The 17,627-nt window shown below is 46.7% G+C and overlaps 1 protein-coding gene across 1 annotated transcript; it reads right to left on the bottom strand.

Moving 5' to 3' along the window:
- Positions 1-469: 469 nt before the first annotated feature.
- Positions 470-15,672, bottom strand: LOC311320194 (equilibrative nucleoside transporter 2-like). The gene is made up of 13 exons (XM_084451896.1): positions 15,491-15,672; positions 11,452-11,516; positions 10,982-11,063; positions 9,853-9,998; positions 9,436-9,575; positions 9,105-9,239; positions 8,882-8,979; positions 7,405-7,474; positions 6,598-6,800; positions 6,264-6,366; positions 4,835-4,920; positions 4,162-4,361; positions 470-3,624 (listed from the first exon to the last, which is right to left on the bottom strand). Exons 2-13 carry the CDS (start codon positions 11,481-11,483, stop codon positions 3,513-3,515), a joined length of 1,407 nt encoding a protein of 468 aa, XP_084308022.1. The 5' UTR covers positions 11,484-11,516; positions 15,491-15,672; the 3' UTR covers positions 470-3,512.
- Positions 15,673-17,627: the final 1,955 nt, after the last annotated feature.

The raw sequence follows: 17,627 nt of genomic DNA, 5'->3' as shown, positions 1-17,627 counted from the left end.
TTGTAGCTAGTTACAGATCTAAAACAGAGGGCCAATTTCAGGCACTTGGTTCCCCATAGGCCCAATGTTAGTTAGATCTGCAACCTGTTTCTGTGTGTGTAGATCAAACACATCTGGACGGGTCTAATGAAAGGAGTTTTATCATTAGATCTGATGCATCCTCTTGTGTTGATTGTTGAATTAGATTAAATGTGTCTGGATGGGTTTTATGCAATATTGAACGATAGATGACCCATGACATCTAACAGCATGGCGATTGGCTGATGGCATCACAGGAAGTGCGTCGTACTGAAAGCCTGACCAAGATAACCCAATCTCATCTCATTTTAACCTTTGATAGATCAATTTCTCTAAAGCCATTTTATAGCACATAACTGCTAGAAACTAGCTCAGCAGCTTGATCATATGTCAGAAATAAGACTACACATAGCCTACACGTAAAAAAAACAACTGATTTTAATGTCACCAAATCAAAACTACTTCCAAAATGCAAGTCAACAGACAGGGAAAAAAAACTATACAGATGCATATATACATGCGTATCCGCGATTCCCTTCACTGCAACATGGGTCAGTTCTTTGTCGTAGTCTTCATGATCCTGAGGACCCAGATCCCTGGTCGTAGCCACCACCTCGTATCTCCTTAGCATCATTGTGGTTTATTAAAACGGTAATTAATAGCATGTAATGGACCACATTTACATATCATAGACGCCCATCTTCTCATGAACAGGGTCTAGAAATTAACATTAATGGCTATTATTACAACCATTTAACTCCATACTCTTACAGTCCTATCTATAAATAATAATTCAAGTGTTGATCTGATCTAATCTCGTATTCAAAAAGCTCAAACAAAACTGTCAGCTACGTTAACACAAACATATAGGACTAATTTTCGCCCAACAAGTAAATTGGGATTCATCCGTTTCCCGGATCTGGATTAAATCTTAAACCTGTTTGATAACTTGATTTGAGTGTTTCTTTTCTTCCATGGGATTCTCTCAATTCTCACATGACTGGATGGGTGTAAGCATGTGCTCCACTATGCATCTCGACAATCCTGTCACGTCATATTTGTGTTTTTCTTCATTCTAAACCAGGGCTGTCATTATGTAACACTAGGTCGTCAACATTCACCTGTGACATGACTGTTGAGGTTCCCATGTCTTAAATCTTTCTGGCGTGACCCAGCAAGATCTACAGCCCTGGCGTGACACGAGTAGACTCCTGTCGTAGCTAGCCTACATACTAACGCTATAGTAGCTGTGTTTCTGGAAATAACTCCCAAAACCGCTACCAACACACCCGTATATACTTAGCCTCGCGAGTCCTGATCTCGCGAGTTCACTTTCGGTTCGCCTCCGTGCTGCGGGGTGAATGTGAGCTCGCTAGATCGGGATGGTCTCGCGAGGCTAGTGTAGACGCGTCGGCGGCGTCCTCCACACCCACGCCATTTACACGCATACCTCGTTTTACACATCGCTCAGTGACATCGTTCAACTTCGCTGAAAAACTACATTTCACGATTCGCGTGGACAGTTGGGTAGATATAGTGAAAACTAGAAAAGAAATGGAAGACATCAAGCCACCGAGACAAACATTACAAATAATTAAAAGGCCTAGCCTACTTGTAAAAAGCTATTGCTTACACACACAAATTCAAGTTATTCTACACGGCACTCATATTGATAGGTTCTGGCCAAAAATTGCACCAAAATTCAAATCTTGACTTGTTTTGGTAATGTGGCAAAATGGCAGACCTGTTTTCAAATACCTCATCTTCCTGAATAACTTCATGTTTCATCAGTGTACAGACATTGCCTTGACAACATAACCCATAATGGTAAGTACAATAGCATGCGTTAGAATATTCAGTTGAAGCTCACTCTTGTTAAGCCAACAGGAAAACAAAATACACATTTTGACTGCTCTGAGTTAATTTCGTCAAAAATACAGAACTGGACACTTTTTTCAAGCTCATTGTAAACAGTGAATGTACATGCTGTCAAAAGACAAGTACAAAACAAAACAGCAACGAGCAGGGAAGCTACTTCTTCGCTTGTGATCAAGCTGTAATAACCGTAGACTAGACAGCACAGCTGAACATCAACAAGTCAACCTAGGCCAGGGTCTCTGGCTCTGGCAAAAAGGCTAAACCAAGCTTGCTACTGGCTGTTCAGAATGGTGTAAGGAGGCGTGTTGTTCAGAACACAAACTTAGCATTAAAATTAGATTCAGGTATGTTATTGTACAGAACAGGAATGAGTGTCTGGGATACAGCAGAACTTTATATGCAGTAACTTCTATCAGCTACACCGTTTGTGTCGTTGGACGCACCCCAGGTGTCTAGGTCCTAAAGAGGGGTGTGTTTGGAATGCTGTCAGGCTCCCAAAGGGGGTCGTGTTGAGAGAGAACCAGCGAGTGGCACGTTCACCGAGCGGAACCGTTCTGGGACCGTAGACAGATATGTGTCCCAACACTGAGACTGTGAGTGTTTAACAGCTGCGCTCTCGTGAAAAGGTCACAGGCGGCAGCACTAAGAACCTGGCGCCTGTCCTCTCCGTTCCAACGAGCCAAGACCACCAAGCATGAGATCGTGGTTGTGGTCAAAAGGCAGAAAAACCAGAGTCTAGATAAGAGCATGGTCCCATTAGTCCTCAGAGACTTGAAAGGCTCGTCTTAATATGACATCATAATATTGGCCTTCTTAATACATAACATGAAAGGCTCAAAAGCAGCAATAATTAAATCAAAACCAGATCATAGGGTTAAATAATCATTAAACAAAAAAATATTTTTTTTAGATTCAGAAACATTAGCGTGGCGTGGCTCAGCTCGATGCAGAGCAGCTACGTGGGTGTCCTGTTGTGCCATTCCCTTACAGGCCCCCGTCCATGTCAGTGGGTTATCTACTGGGGGGGTCAGTTCTGATGAGGGAGGGCTTCCTCCATGAGGCTCTAGTTCCAGTCTGGGTCCCTCTGGTGGTGGGGGGGGGGGGGGGGTTGGGGGGGTCTGGGGGGCAGAGTTCAGATGGGGCGAGGGCGGCCTGGTCCGTCGTCGTAGGACGTGACGACTGAGGTGGCCGCTACTGTTTCAGCGCCGGGGGTGTCTGATAGCAGGTATGATACGACCGTATCTCGACATAATTTACTGAAAATGTAAAAAAAATAGGTCCGCAAAGGCAACTCCCCGCTCCCTGGAGGAGAGGGTGGAGGAAATTTAAGGACATTTTAAATCCGTTTAAATGCAAAATAATGTATCGATGATTGAATACTCTCCCTCATTTTGTATATTTCCTATTTCCTGTCTTGTTCACTATGTTTTCCTACGGCTCATTTGTACTTTTTATTTTTAACGTATCGATACGAGGGACTGGAAAATCGATACAGTATGGCGGGAAAATAATATCGCAATACTCAGCTGTACTGATTTATTTTTTGCGCAACCCCAGTGTTGAGACCAGGGCCCTCAGACCAAGGCCCTCAGACCAGGGCCCTCAGACCAGGGCCCTCAGACCAGGGCCCTCAAAGGGAAGGACAGGGCGGCTCCTATGGACAGCCCCAGCGCCAGGAAGAAGGTCATCAGGGCTCCTGCTGTCTCTGCGTCCTTGGGCTCCACCAGCCTGAGAGGAGAGGAACAGGTGTGTGTGTTTTAGGGCGTGTTTGAGAGTCAAGGGAGTGGGAGAATATGTTGATAGATTGGTTTCATTTCCGTGTCACACACCAGTATAGTAGTATGTATAGTATGGGCTTGTGAAATATGTCTGAGTGAGTGAGTTGAGTGAGTTGAGTGAGTTGAGTGAGTGAGTGAGTGTGAGTGAGTTGAGTGAGTGAGTGAGTGAGTTGAGTGAGTTGAGTGAGTGAGTGAGTGAGTGAGTGAGTGAGTGAGTGAGTTGAGTGAGTGAGTGAGTGAGTGAGTGAGTGAGTGAGTGAGTGAGTTAGTTGAGTGAGTGAGTGAGTGAGTGAGTGAATGAATGCGAGGTTTAAGCCTGATGAACTGAACGTGCTTGCGTGTGGGTACGTGTCCAAATTTAGAGAATGCGAGTGTTTGTGTGTGTGTGGGGGGAGAATCAGACTGGAATGAGTGTGCAAACAAAGGGAGTTCAGAATGTTCCAGAAACGGTGGCGTTTCTGGAACAGAGATAGAGACAGACACTCACTGCGGCGCGTAGGACATGGAGAGGCAGGCGCAGTATCCGCTGGTGAAGGAGAAGAGCATCATGATGGCGGTGAAGGCCATGTCGTGGGAGAAGTAGACGGGGAGGTAGGAGCGCGTCTGGACGTTGCACAGCATCAGCAGCGGCACGAAGACCACCCGGGAGACCACCAGCGCTGGGAACAGACGACTGGCCTTGGGGGGCTGCGGGGGGGGGGGGGGGGGGCGGCGCACGCACGCACACACACACAGGGGTGGAGACAAACAGACAGACACACACACACACAGAGACAGGGATGGAGACAGACAGACAGACACACACAGACGGGGATGGAGACAGACAGACACACACACAGACAGGGATGGAGACAGACAGACACACACACAGACAGGGATGGAGACAGACAGACAGACACACAGACAGGGATGGAGACAGACAGACATATACACAGAGAGACAGACAGATACACACATACACACAGGGACAGGAGACATACACACACACTTTTAAACTCGTATTCTGTGCCTTTCAGTAACTTTGGATATGAACAAAACATTTAAGGCCAGTCTAGTCTAGAACTGAGAAGAAGCCCTTCCAATCAAGAATGTTTCAGTGGATAACGACACATCTAAATCTGCTTCAGTCTGGGTCGGGAAAACTGGCCAACGAGACTCACCCATTGGACCAGACTGGTGACCGTCCGTCCAATCCAGTCCATGACGTTGAAGATGAGGAAGCAACACACAGAGATGAAGTAGCGCTCTGAGGACAGGAAGACAGGTAGAGGATGGAGAGGAGAGAGGGAGGAGAGGAAAGATGGAGAGGAGAGGAGAGGAGAGAGAGGCAGAAGAGAGGGTTAGGTAATGAGGTGAAAGCTAATAACCAACGCTCGTATCAATATCAGACACACGCACAAAGCTTTATCCCCGATTCCCTGCCTAGCACTCCCTGTGCTCAATCTGTTTCAGGTGTAAATACATACAGCATACATACATGTACCCCACAGAAGCACTAGCACGAATTGTGGTGCAGCAACAGTAGTTGGATTTGGAGTCCCACGCAAACATACATCCGAGATATCATAACTGCCATGGACTCCGCGTTTTTGTGTGTTTTTCTGTACAAAGAAAACGTAAAAACAGATCATTTCAGGATTGATATTGATCCTCGCCAGACTGATCTGTGAGAGAAACAGGATGTGAGGTCGCTATAGAGGCAAGCAGTAGCGGATGCTGTCAGATCTCTCAGAAGGGACAATATTGTGATAGTGGCCAAGGTGACCCGTTCAATGGGTAAATCAGCTGGCTAGAGAGTCAGCTGGCTAACTTGACAATGTCACATTGCATGGTACTTTTTTTTTTCTGGTCACCTTATATAGTAATACCACCAGTAGCCACTAGATGGCAATGCAAGGCCAGGACTGTTCCTTAGACTACATTCTGTACAGTATGTGTGGACAGGGGTTCTTTGTAAATGTCTTGAATAAAAATATTTTGGCTCTACAATGACTGAACAATCCACTTGATCGTCAACAGATCAATTGTCATCTATCAGGTTGACATCACAAACTAATTTGAATGTGAAGAGAGAGAGAGACCTGCTTTACTATTTATCAAATAAAATTCTTCACTTTCACAATTATCTTATTCGGTCTTCCATCAGATAACATTTAGGTGCAGCAAATCTAGAAAATGTATTTTGGAGCTACTTTGCATCCTGCTTGCCACGTTTTCCACTCGAAAACACGTTAGTGCAAGCCCACCTGGAGCGCAGAGAGCTTGCACTGCAGTGCCTAAAGTTTGGAGAAAAAAAAAGCTTGGCCTTAACATGAAGGTCTATCTGGGCGCTTTTCAACCAGGCTGAAATCCTCCGAAAGGGGGCGGCGCTACGCGGAAACACGACTTGACCCTGATTGGACGTTGACAAACTGTCTGGAACGGTCACATCTGACGTAACACTGTGGTGGAATGTGACGGAAAAATTCCCGGCCTTTGTCCCTGTGGTGGAGAGCAAGCAAGGGGGGGGGGGGGTTGGGGGGTTCTAGTGTGTGTGTGTGGGGGGGGGGGGGGGGGGGTTTCTAGTGGTCATGTGTACGGCACACACACCCCAGGCTCCCGGGTAGATGGTCTTCACGTCGACGGTGACCGCCGGGAACACGGCGAGGGTGACGGTGAACACGAACGTCACGCAGAACGCCATCACCCAGATCTGAGAGCAGGGAGGGAGAGGGAGAGAGAGGGGGGGGGGTGGGCAAACAGGATGAGAGAGACCAGAGAGACATGGGAGGGTGAGAGGTCAGCCTTCGAGGACGGGAGTGACACAGCTCGAACGCGATTTGTCAACTGAAGAACGCCGGACCGGCGTGAGTTGAAGTTTCCGAAGACAGAGTGGCGCAGTTGAATATAAACCGAATACGAGACTGGGGAAATAAACGCATACTTTTCTGAAGACTTCCATGACGGAGGACTTCCTGTCTTTCTCCTCCTGTGACTCCAGGGCCAGGAAGGCCTGTTTGGATCCGTCGGCGATCGCTGCGCCCTCTGCCGCCGCCGCGTCCACGCGGTCGCTCCCGGCGGCGCCCCCGTTGGCCACGGCGCCGCCGGAGTGGCCGTTCAGCTTAGCGTTCTCTGCAGTGCCGCTCTCTACCAGGGAGGGGAGGGGAGGGGAGGAGAGGGGAGGGGAGGAGGGGGGAGGAGAGGAGGAGAGGGGAGGGGAGAGGGGCACACGTCAGAGCTAACGACTCAACTCATTCTAGACCAGTGTCCAGAGTAGGGATGAGACGGTATGGATTTTTGCATTACGGTAAGGTATCTAGTTTCACGGTACGGTTTATGGTATTTCATGGTATATGGCATTTTGTCTCCCTAACACACATTAAAAAAACAAGTATTTTACTTTGAAGGAACTAGAGTGGAACACATGATGGAAAATACACGAGTGTAATTAAGCTCAGTTTATTAATAGCAAGCTTATATTAAATTACAAAATTAACTGTTGCAAGTAACTTGAAATGTGAAGTTTCAGCAGCGCATTATTGTGTAATACCGTAAACGTACTACCGTAAACACAGGGAATGTCACGTTTCTAATACCCTGGACATTTTATACCGCGGTTCACGGTTTTACGGTATAACGTCTCATCCCTAGTCCGGAGGCTACTTTTAGAGTGTGTGTGTGGCTGTGTGTGTGTGTGTGTGTGTGTGTGTGTGTGTGTGTGTGTGTGTGTGTGTGTGTGTGATGTGCTCACCTTTCAGCAGCTCCTCAGTAGTCCCTGGCTCATACCTCCTGTTCTTATCTAGGTAGAACTGAGCAAACTCCTACAGTGACATAAAACATTACAAAACGCCAGTTACATATACTGTAGAATAGAATAGAAAGTTTCTGTCATGTGTAAGTGTCAGTATGGGCACAGGTACATCGGAGTCCTACTGTAGCTACTCAGCTAGACATTTAAAGGTTCCCAAACTTGCAGTTTACTATACTATCCGTCATTTGTCAGTCTATCAGTATCGTCCTCATCCTACTTATCCCATCCGATCGTGGATGGCCATGTCGGCGTACGTGATGTGGGCAGTGATGGCGAGCGGTCAAGGTTGCTTTCCCAGGGGTCTTGCCAAACCACCTCTGCCCGGGCGCAGTTATCACACACTTTATGCCTCCGTTTTGCACACGGCACCTCAAAAGCCCCGTTGTAACTTCCGTCAACAAACAGAGGTGTTGTGTGCAATCACTGTGCCCAGGCAGTGGTTTGGCAAGACCCCTGGGAAAGCAACCTTGACCGCTCGCCATCACTGCCCACATCACGGACACCGACATGGCCATCCACGATCGGATGGGATAAGTAGGATGAGGACAATACTGCTTCGAAAATCACGTCTCATTTGACATTGTTATTGTTGTGTGGTAAACGTGCAAGTCACAACGTGTAAATAAGAAAGTTTGGGAGTTGTTTGAAAGTGTATTTCATCACTTTAGAGAGAGATAGCCTACTGGTGCTAACCCACTTCCAGTGGTTGCAGCTAAGCTAGGCTAAGGGCGCGGGTCTCAATGCTGACTACTGCACACACAGAGAAGGGTGTGCATCTTCTTATCTAACTCTGGGGAAGACGGCAAATAAGCTAAAATCTTGGCCTGTTCCTTTAAATTTTAAAGGTTTTTCAGAGCAGAAAGTAACCATGTAGATTCCCAATGTGTGGTCATTTAATCAAACTAACACCCGTTTCTAAATCTGCTACAATGTAGCACGTGATCTCCGGTATCAATGTTGCCCTGACAACAGTCGTTGCCTTGTTGACACGCATGCGACTGCCCGGAAAAATGACTCCAGAGGGCATTCCAAAAAAAGGTTATTTGAAACTCTACTCCCCACGACTGGAAGGGCGACTTCATAGGGTGCAGGGACTGACAACTACGTTTTGGCATACGGCCCTAGTCTTTTTTTAATTAACAGACCTGGGAAAGCACCTTTTTAATTCCTTGGCAGGCCCACCCAGTGTGTAGGTGGGGGACACACCCACCAATCATTAGCCTGTTCACGCTTAACTGACAGGTCCTTGGCCCAATCGTATTGAGGGGAACCGACTGAAAGGAAACAACCTTTTTTTTTTTTTTAAGGTCTGTTGACCAAGTATTTACACAGATAAGCTACCTGGCTTCGCAGAGTGTCACCTGATGGGGCATTGTACTGGAGTGAGTCAGAGGCGAGTCGGAGGGAGATGACTCACCAGGCGAGGGAGGAGGAGGTAGCTGACCATCGTCACCACGGTCCCCACGCACGGCGTGATGAAGTAGCCCAGGGCGGCCGACCCAGCGTCCGCGTCGCCTGGGGCGTTCGCACACACACGCTATACTCATTTGTTTGTTACTAAGCAACAGAATGGCTAGCGATTAGTATTTGATAGTTTGTGTGTGTGTGTCTGTGTGTGTGTGTGAGAGAGAGAGACTCACTGGCTAAGGATATCAGCATGGCGATGGCGGCGAAGGCCCCAGCCAGGCCCTGGCCGCTCATGAAGACGGCGTTGTAGCTCTGGGGCAGCTGGCCCACCAGACCAAACAGGCTGCCCTGCACTACCGCCCCGAATGCTGGGGAGAGAGGGGCCACACACACACACACACACACACACACACACACACACGCACACGCACACGCACACACGCACACACGCACACACACACACGCTAGAATCATGTACACTGTACACAAAGCCTCACACACGCCCACGTGATGCCGCCCCCCCCGATCATGATGATGATGATGATGATGATGCTGAATACTCACAGTTGATGAACCAGATGGTCGCCATGGTGATGGAGAAGAAGGGGTCCACCTCCACAGGGACCTTGACCAGGATGGCGGTGAGGATGAAGAGGATGAGGATGAAGACCTGGCTGCCGGCGATGCGCATTCTCTCCGATATCCTACACACACACACGCGCGCGCGCGCACACACACACACACCAGAATAGACACAACATGTAGCATTAGTATTAGCATAACATTTTTTCACAACGTATACTACGTGAACAAAACGTTTGCTTGCTTGATTATACGTCTGAAATCTTCCGCTAAGGGCATACGGTAGTTCGTGTCTTTCATCTTTGAACAGAAAACCACAACATATTATATACTGTATATATATTGCGACGTTTCTGGACAAGATACCAATCTAACAGGAAGTTGCTGCTGCCGACTCACCGCTGGTACAGGAAGGAGTTGAGCAGGGTGAAGAGCAGCAGGGGCAGCTGGGATAGCAGGGTCATCCAGTTGTTGAAGTAGTACTCCTTCCTGGTGACGACCGTGCCGTTGCTCCATTCTGTAGTGTTGAGTCTGCTGTTGAAATACTGAACACAGAGAAGATAAGAGATTTGGTATCAGTCGTCTGTGGCGTTACAACGCTCTGCTGCTAAACTGCCTGGACTTGAACTTGATTTATTTTTAGACGACTAGAGGCTACACATCAAAACAGGGAACATTCCGACAAAGAGGCTTGTGGTGTTTCAATACACGACACAACAACGCCCCCCAGCGAGACTCGCATTGTTCCAAATGAACCTCGTCCAAGTCTTCAAAGGCTGGTTTGGTTACATTTCTCAGAACCGGTGAATAGGAAGTACGAGGACGGGCTCCTCAAAGTACATTTCTACTGAACTAACACAATACGCAGACTTCAATGGAACCCGTTCTAAAATGGACCCCTGGGAAATGTGGCGCTGAGGTGTGAGCAAAGGGCCCCGACGTCCACGGACGCTCAACACGTGTGCATGCAGGCAAACACGCATCATGTGAGATGTTAGAAAGGGGCCTCAACCCCAAACATTAAGGGGTTAACCCCCATGTATTTCACCCCCTCAGCTGAAATACCCAGACTGCAATACCCAGACCGGGGGAGGGGGTCCCAATCCCTAAATCCCTCCTTAAAAACTTGACTTTGGCATACCAGCTACTCGACTGATCCTGCACATACAGTATGCTTCCACTGCAACGCTGGACTCTCAGCTGGAATGCCAAAGCGTCAACAGTATTATCTTAATCGTATTTTCCGCCTTCATTCCCTCAAAAAGGCGACTGGCCCCGTCTGTCTGGGGCCCGGCACGTGACTGACCCGGCGAGGAGGGGGCGAGGAACGAGACTTCCCATTCATCCTCCCCTCCTTCCCTTCCTTAAGAGTCAGCACAGATCTAACACGACTTGACTGGTCTAAGCGTCACGGCAGAAGGCTTGCTTAGGTCAATCCAATCTTGTTAGATCGTCTAGGTAGGCCCCGGGCCCCGGTAAGGAATGGAGCGTTGTTGTCAGTGTGTGAACAGGGGGGGGGGGGGTTTACCATGGAGGCGGTCATGAAGAAGTTCCAGGGCAGCAGCGTCCCGAGGCCCAGGATGAAGAAGACTACCCCCACTAACCAGCCCCTGGGGGCGGGCAGAGGAGAGGACGCGTTAACATGCTATCTTTTTCATTTCTTTATACAGGGAAATCTTTTGACACCCGTCTCTCTTTGAATTGCACATTAGTAACGCAAATTAGTTCAAAGTAGTCAAAGAATACCACCAAAGAAAAACTTTGTTGATTTCTATTCAGATATGGAACTGGATCGTGTTGTTATGTGAATTAAGTCAAGACACTGCATTGTAGGAACAGCACAGTAAAAAGAGGCTAGGGTACATAACGATGACGGAGTGAGAAAGTACGCCGCCGTCTGTGAGGGGAAGCTGTGGCGTGGACAGGAAGTGAGCCGTGAGAGAGAGAGAGAGAGCGGTTCTGCCCGCGCGGAACCGCCGGCGCGGAGGGAGAACTCACCTATCCGTGGGGGCGTCCGTACGACCCTTCATCTCGTCCCGGTCGGTTCCGTCGACGCTAAGATGCTAAAACGAGAAGGGAAAAAAACATCTTAAGAGGACATAAGGGTAGTCTGCCAATTTTTCTAGCTGGTTTCCTTCGGTCTGTCAAAGCGGAGCTCCCGGGCGATTTAAAAACGTCGATATGGTCCGCATTCTAGCACGCCGGCGCAAGGAGGACGCTGGGAAGAGAGAGAGAGAGAGACGTGTCGGGGGGGAAGAAGGGGCTCGTTCTGTCCTCCCTGTTCACACTCCGTTGGCCCCAATAGGAGCGGTCATCTCCATAAAAGCCTCTGGCACAGAAGCAGAACCGCGGACCCAAAAACCCTCCCTCTCTACCTTTTGTCCGGGGATTAAGCAAGAATCCCACGTCCCATGTGCACACACTTGGCTTTGTGCGCGCGCACACACACACACACAACACACACACACAACACACACACAGGCAGTCCAACTCACCAACGATGACGAATCAATATGACCCAGTTGGCGCACAGCTGCCGTATGTGGGACAGCTGATTTAGGTCCTCCGAAAACCCGATTTTGCGTTTCCTACAGTCCCTGTTGAGGGTTCCAGCTGTAGTCAGCAAACTGTGCCCGGGTCTGGCAGCTGAGCACGGCCACTGCGTTGTTGTGGTTACTCTGAGTATGAGGGGGGATTGGTCGAGGAGGTGTGGGGGTGGGGGGCAGCACGTTCCTACCTGTCCCACAGAAATCTGAAACCCTACAACGTGAGCAAACTCATTTCCTGGTCTGCTTTATCACAATAGTGTTCAGGTCCTCCCAGTCTAAACAACTATGCCTGCCCCGAACACAATTACAGAGACAAACACAGAGACAATCACAGAGACAAACACCTCACAATATCAAAGAGTCCCTAAAGGCTTGAGACACTAGTAGGTGGACTAAACGGCCTCAATAGCCTGGGAACGATTGTGTGTGTGTGCTTGTGTGTGCGTCTGTGTGAGAGAGAGAGAGAGAGAGAGTGTGTGTGTGTGTGTGTGTGTGTGTGCATGTGCGTGGGGATGTTCCCCAACAGGCTGGGTCTGGGTTTGGTCACTTGGTCGTGCCAGGATGCATTAACAAGATGATCTCAGGATATCATTACATTTTACATGACATTATAGTCATTTAGCAGACGCTTTTATATAAAGCGACGTACAATAATTGCAGTTAATGAAGGAAACATCAGTGCACCACTTGCCAGAACTCATAAATGCATCTCCTTTCTAAGATACCAAGATTTGCCTTCAGCAAACTAGTGCTGAAGGGAAAGTGAAGAATAGCAAAGCAAAAATGCAATAGGTGCTTGAGAGGGAGGATCCTGGTAGTACTACATCACAAACAATCCTGGCTGTGACCGCAAACACACGCCTCAAACTGTGATCTTAGAACTGAATGCCAGATGAAAGGCATATAAAGAATGTGAATGGGTGAGAACATTGTATTCTTGCTAGTGTCACCATTCCACTTCGGTATGTTAACATTTGCCCAGACGGCATCGTTTCCCAAGCATTGTTTTTCACTGGAATAAACATGTTTTCATAACACATGAACTAAAATAAAAGCACAGTCTAACTAGACTACAGGCTTTAGGCAGCCGACCTGAACTGATGACACGGGTTAATCATGTACTACGATGCTGGACTACGTAGCAAGAACCTGTTTTCATCCCTTTGTGTGTGTGTGTGTGTGCGAGAGAGTGGGTGTTTGCGTGTGAGTGAGTGAGTGGGTGAGTGAAGGAGATATTGGGCAAGACAGAGGTTGAGTGTTTGAGAGAGAAAGAGAGAGAGAGAGAGAGAGGAAATCAACTGGAACCACTTGATGGTGTCTGCTTATCAAGCCTCGATGCTGCAATCTAGCTGAAAGGGTTGATTCCCGGGGGTAAAACTATTCCTGTGGGCCAGAGTCAGTTCAAACCGATCTTATGGGAGTAGAACGGAGAGCCGGAATAGTGGGAGCAGTGTTCCCGGTGGATTCCAGGGTCTTTTCACCTTCAGAGAGGCCACGTTCCCAACTCCCGTGACAGGCCTGCCGAGTCACGTGAGACAACAAGCGTCGGTCAGATTCGTAGCAAGCCTCCGAAAGTTCCACACAACAACAGAAAGCATCGCTCATTCATCTCAAACATCGCCTCAGCTGTGTACAAAAAATGTTTTACATGTGTAAAATTTTGGGGAAGCTTCTTCCTAGCTCCGTAGAGCTACGGTTGTGGAACCAGGAGAACCAGGGATTAGAAACTGTGAGGGTGAAGTGAAGGAATGTGTTGGCGGCCCCGGGGTCTCACACGGTAAAGGGCCGGGTTGACCTCTTAACCTACAGCATTTCACTGAGCTCCGTCCTGCTCTGCTCTGACCAAGATCTTGTGACCGAAGCTGACCCATATATGCCTGCTCCAATTGCGTGGGAAGACCATTTTAACTTCGAAAGAGTAAAAAAAACACACACAAAAAAAAAGTCACCAGTTGTGAGGAAGATATGGCAGCTTTGTAGAGTGAAAGCTGACTAAAAGTTGCGCTTCCCTGTGGAACTGATACAATAAGGGACTAAAAAAAGCTCTCTCACAATCTCAGAGCATGAGAAGCATATGTTTTATCTATTTTTTCCAACCCTGTGCATTTCTCCCACGGATCTTCTTGCTTTACTCCATTCCTTTAATTCCCATCCATAAGAACTTCCGGTCTGTCTAAAATGAAATTTATAGCGTTCACTGAATACCTGGCTTCTTTGTTTGAAAATGGAAGAGCTCGATAAGCAAGGCCTTGATTTCCCGACCTTTCATACAATGTCACAGAGAAACGTCAGAAATGTCAGCAAAATGGTTATGAACGGCCTCAGAAACCAAGAGGCAGCATCCACAGTAAAAAAAAACAGATCACTAACTTGAACTAACAAAAATCTATGTTTTTTAGAAAAACAATTCCCATAGCTAAACATATAGTCTACTGGTCTACCCCTGATACTGTTACATTGATGAGAAAACAAGATACTCAAAAACACAAAGATTATCATTCAATCTCAGCAAAATCACAAGATTTGCTCACAAGCCCCACGCTTTTCAGAAGGGAGGTATGTGGGTGCTGGAGGCCAACGAGGGCCTGGAAATGTTCAGTGGGCTGAGCAAGCTGAGATGAACAGCACATTCTCTGTCTCCTGAAGAAGTCATATGAGGGCGCGTGGTTCTTCTCCTGGAAAAGCCTGGTCCTGACCAGGACCAGACATCAATGCAAATCTCTCTCCCTCTCTCTTTCTCTCTCTCACACACACAATCTCACCTGTCTTTCTTTCTCTCTCCCCTCATCTCTCTCTCTTAATAATAACTGCCACCTGGAGCTCAGACAGACAGGTAATTGATTGATTGTCCAACTGTCCAACCAACTACCCCAGTTCTTATACTGCCAAAGCAGAACTTGACACTGGGGTTAATTGTAACAGGAAACAAGCTTGATTATGAAAGATTATCGAAATCTAAAAAAAAATACAAATAAATAAATAAAAAACTACAAAATGTCGGTAGTAAAAGACTATTTTGTAGTCTGTTTAACGAAGAATAAGCGCAAGGACATAACCTACTGTCGGATGTGCGATGATCATGTGTGTGTAAGAATGGCTAGGCTGTGTGTAGGGTAGGCTAGCCCAAATAGTGCACCTGCTACATAAGCACCAGATGCTTGAGTGAACCTTCGCGGGCAACAGGCCATGTCTAGGATATTCTCCTTATTTATAAACAAAATATAGTACCTACTATTATCTAAAGATATTAGGCCTACCTAAACTAGCCTATTCCAAACAGCTGAAAGGGCTCTTTGTCATTCAAGACGAAAACCTCGCCAGCGCACAGGGAAACAAGCGGGACATTGTCGTGTCGCATTTGACTTTAATAAACAGAAAACCTAATTAACTCAACGAGCGGGCATAATTAAATCCACAGTTATCTTTTTTTTAAAGCAACAATTAGGGTGCACGGCATTCTGATCATATCTGGCGTAATAAACACTCACCTTGGTGTATAGGTTGATAGGCGACAGTCGGGTCACTGTTTACATCGTGTTGCCACGATCAATAAGCTGATGCGCTATTCTAACAAAAAGCACAAATCTCAGCAATACGTCTACACGTGGCGCGGAATGGCTCCAGTAGCCTCAAACCCAGCCTACCAGCTAACCGACTAGCCTACCAGCTAACCCACTTAATCACCGTCATTTCTATGAATCCTTCTCATTCTTAGCGCGCAGTAGTGAGCCAGGCTACAGTACATGATGCGCCTCCCCCCTCGTGACGTGTTCTAGAACAGTGCACCCTCACACAAGCAATGTTCCAAAGAAGGGTAGATGCCTAAACTTGCACACATTCGTATACATTGGAGTAGCCTATAAGGCCAATGTAATCTGTAGTATCACCTGTTCATACTGATCCAAAAAGTGGTATTATGGCTGAATGCAGATTCTCTCTAGTGTCTAGACCTAAAATATTAGGCCTATTTATTTAATGACTTGGGGCTCGGCTTGGGTCAAATCTATCTAATTTTATGATGATACATTTTATGATGATCTCCAACAGTCTATGAAGTTCGAGTTCAAGAACAGCTAGGCCTACATTGGAATTATTGGTCCAGCTCCTCTCCACAGTTGCTTATCAGTTCCTAAGTTCCTGACTAAACAATGTAATTAACGTGAATAAAGTAATATATTAACCTCGACCTAAAAGCAAAGCCTATATGAATATGAATATACTGCAGTTTAAAGCGCATTGTGTTGCCTCTGGGTATGAAATGCGCTATACAAATAAAGCTTTGATTGATTGATTGATGGTTTAATTAATATAATAGTAGCCTGAACCTATAGTAGCCTAAGAACCTAAAGTTTAAACTTAAAGGAGTAGTAAAGGGGAAATGCATCTTTAGCCCTGTTTTAAGGTTACTTATGATCATATACAACGGTTCAGATCAAAACGTTGACAAAACTAGCACTTTTGAGAAAGTCTGATAATTGCTCTACCACCGTTTTGGTCATACAATGGATGTGGGTGGGCACCTTGAAAAATCATTAAAAAAAACATGTTAAATTCTCAATTTCAAAGACAAGAAACTCACCGAGGTGTTAATTGGCGTCCTGACATAATTCGCCATAAAGTAAGATTCTAGTTCATCTGGAAAGGCTTTTTTAAATATTTAGCATAGAACTATTTAGTCACAGCACATACGTGTGTAAACCTCCGCAAACTAGGTAGCCTAGCAACATAAACAATAACAATAGCTACCGTATCCTGAATCCCCTCTGCGGATTGATCTACACATCTACAACGGTCGCTTCAATACAAGTCAATGGATTTCATAAAATGATCAATAAAACCCTACAGGATTCATACTTTGCGGCGAATTTGATGTCAGAACACCAACGGACACCAATTATCCCCTCGGTGAGCTTCTTGTCTTTGAAATTGAGATTTTAACATGTTTTTGAATGATTTTTCAAGGTGCCCACCCACATCCATTGTATGACCTAAACGTGGTAGAGCAATTATCAGACTTTATCAAAAGTGCTAGTTTTGTCAACGTTTTGATCTAAACCATTGTATATGATCATAAGTAACATGCATTTTCCCTTTATTACTCCTTTAAGTCTAAACTTAGGCTAGGCTACTGTAACTGTATACCTCAAAATATAGCATATTAGAATATAAATTGTAGCCTATAGGTGAAAAGTCTGGCCTGGCATCATGGGAAAAAGAGGCGGAACTCCCATCACACCACAGCAAAAGAACCAGCTCCAGGCCAGGGGAACTGTGGTGTTTTTTTTAGAAGTCAGATCACTGCACACACAAGCTGTTCATCTTCCTGCACACACCATCTGAGCAGAGCATCTGGGAGTAAGGTGAACAACTCTGTCTTATTGCTGTAAACTCTGAGGAAGTTTTGCCAGTTCCTGGGAATGGCAAAAATGGCGTCTCTGCAACTTTTTCCCACACTTTGCTCTTGTACCGGCTTTCAAAGACTCAGACAAGTAGCGGTTCCACACCAGATCAAGCCTGGACACACTTTCAAGTTCTCTGTTCAGATAGGGAATGAAGATCTCATAGGTCTACTCACTGACGGTCTTTACAGAAGTTGGTTTCAGCATCTGGATGGTGGCTGCCCCA

Source organism: Borostomias antarcticus, assembly GCF_949987555.1.
Source record: "Borostomias antarcticus genome assembly, chromosome: 17".
Classification (NCBI taxonomy): domain Eukaryota; kingdom Metazoa; phylum Chordata; class Actinopteri; order Stomiiformes; family Stomiidae; genus Borostomias; species Borostomias antarcticus.
Note: the sequence above shows the minus strand (reverse complement) of the source record. Positions and strands in the feature narration are given on the sequence as shown.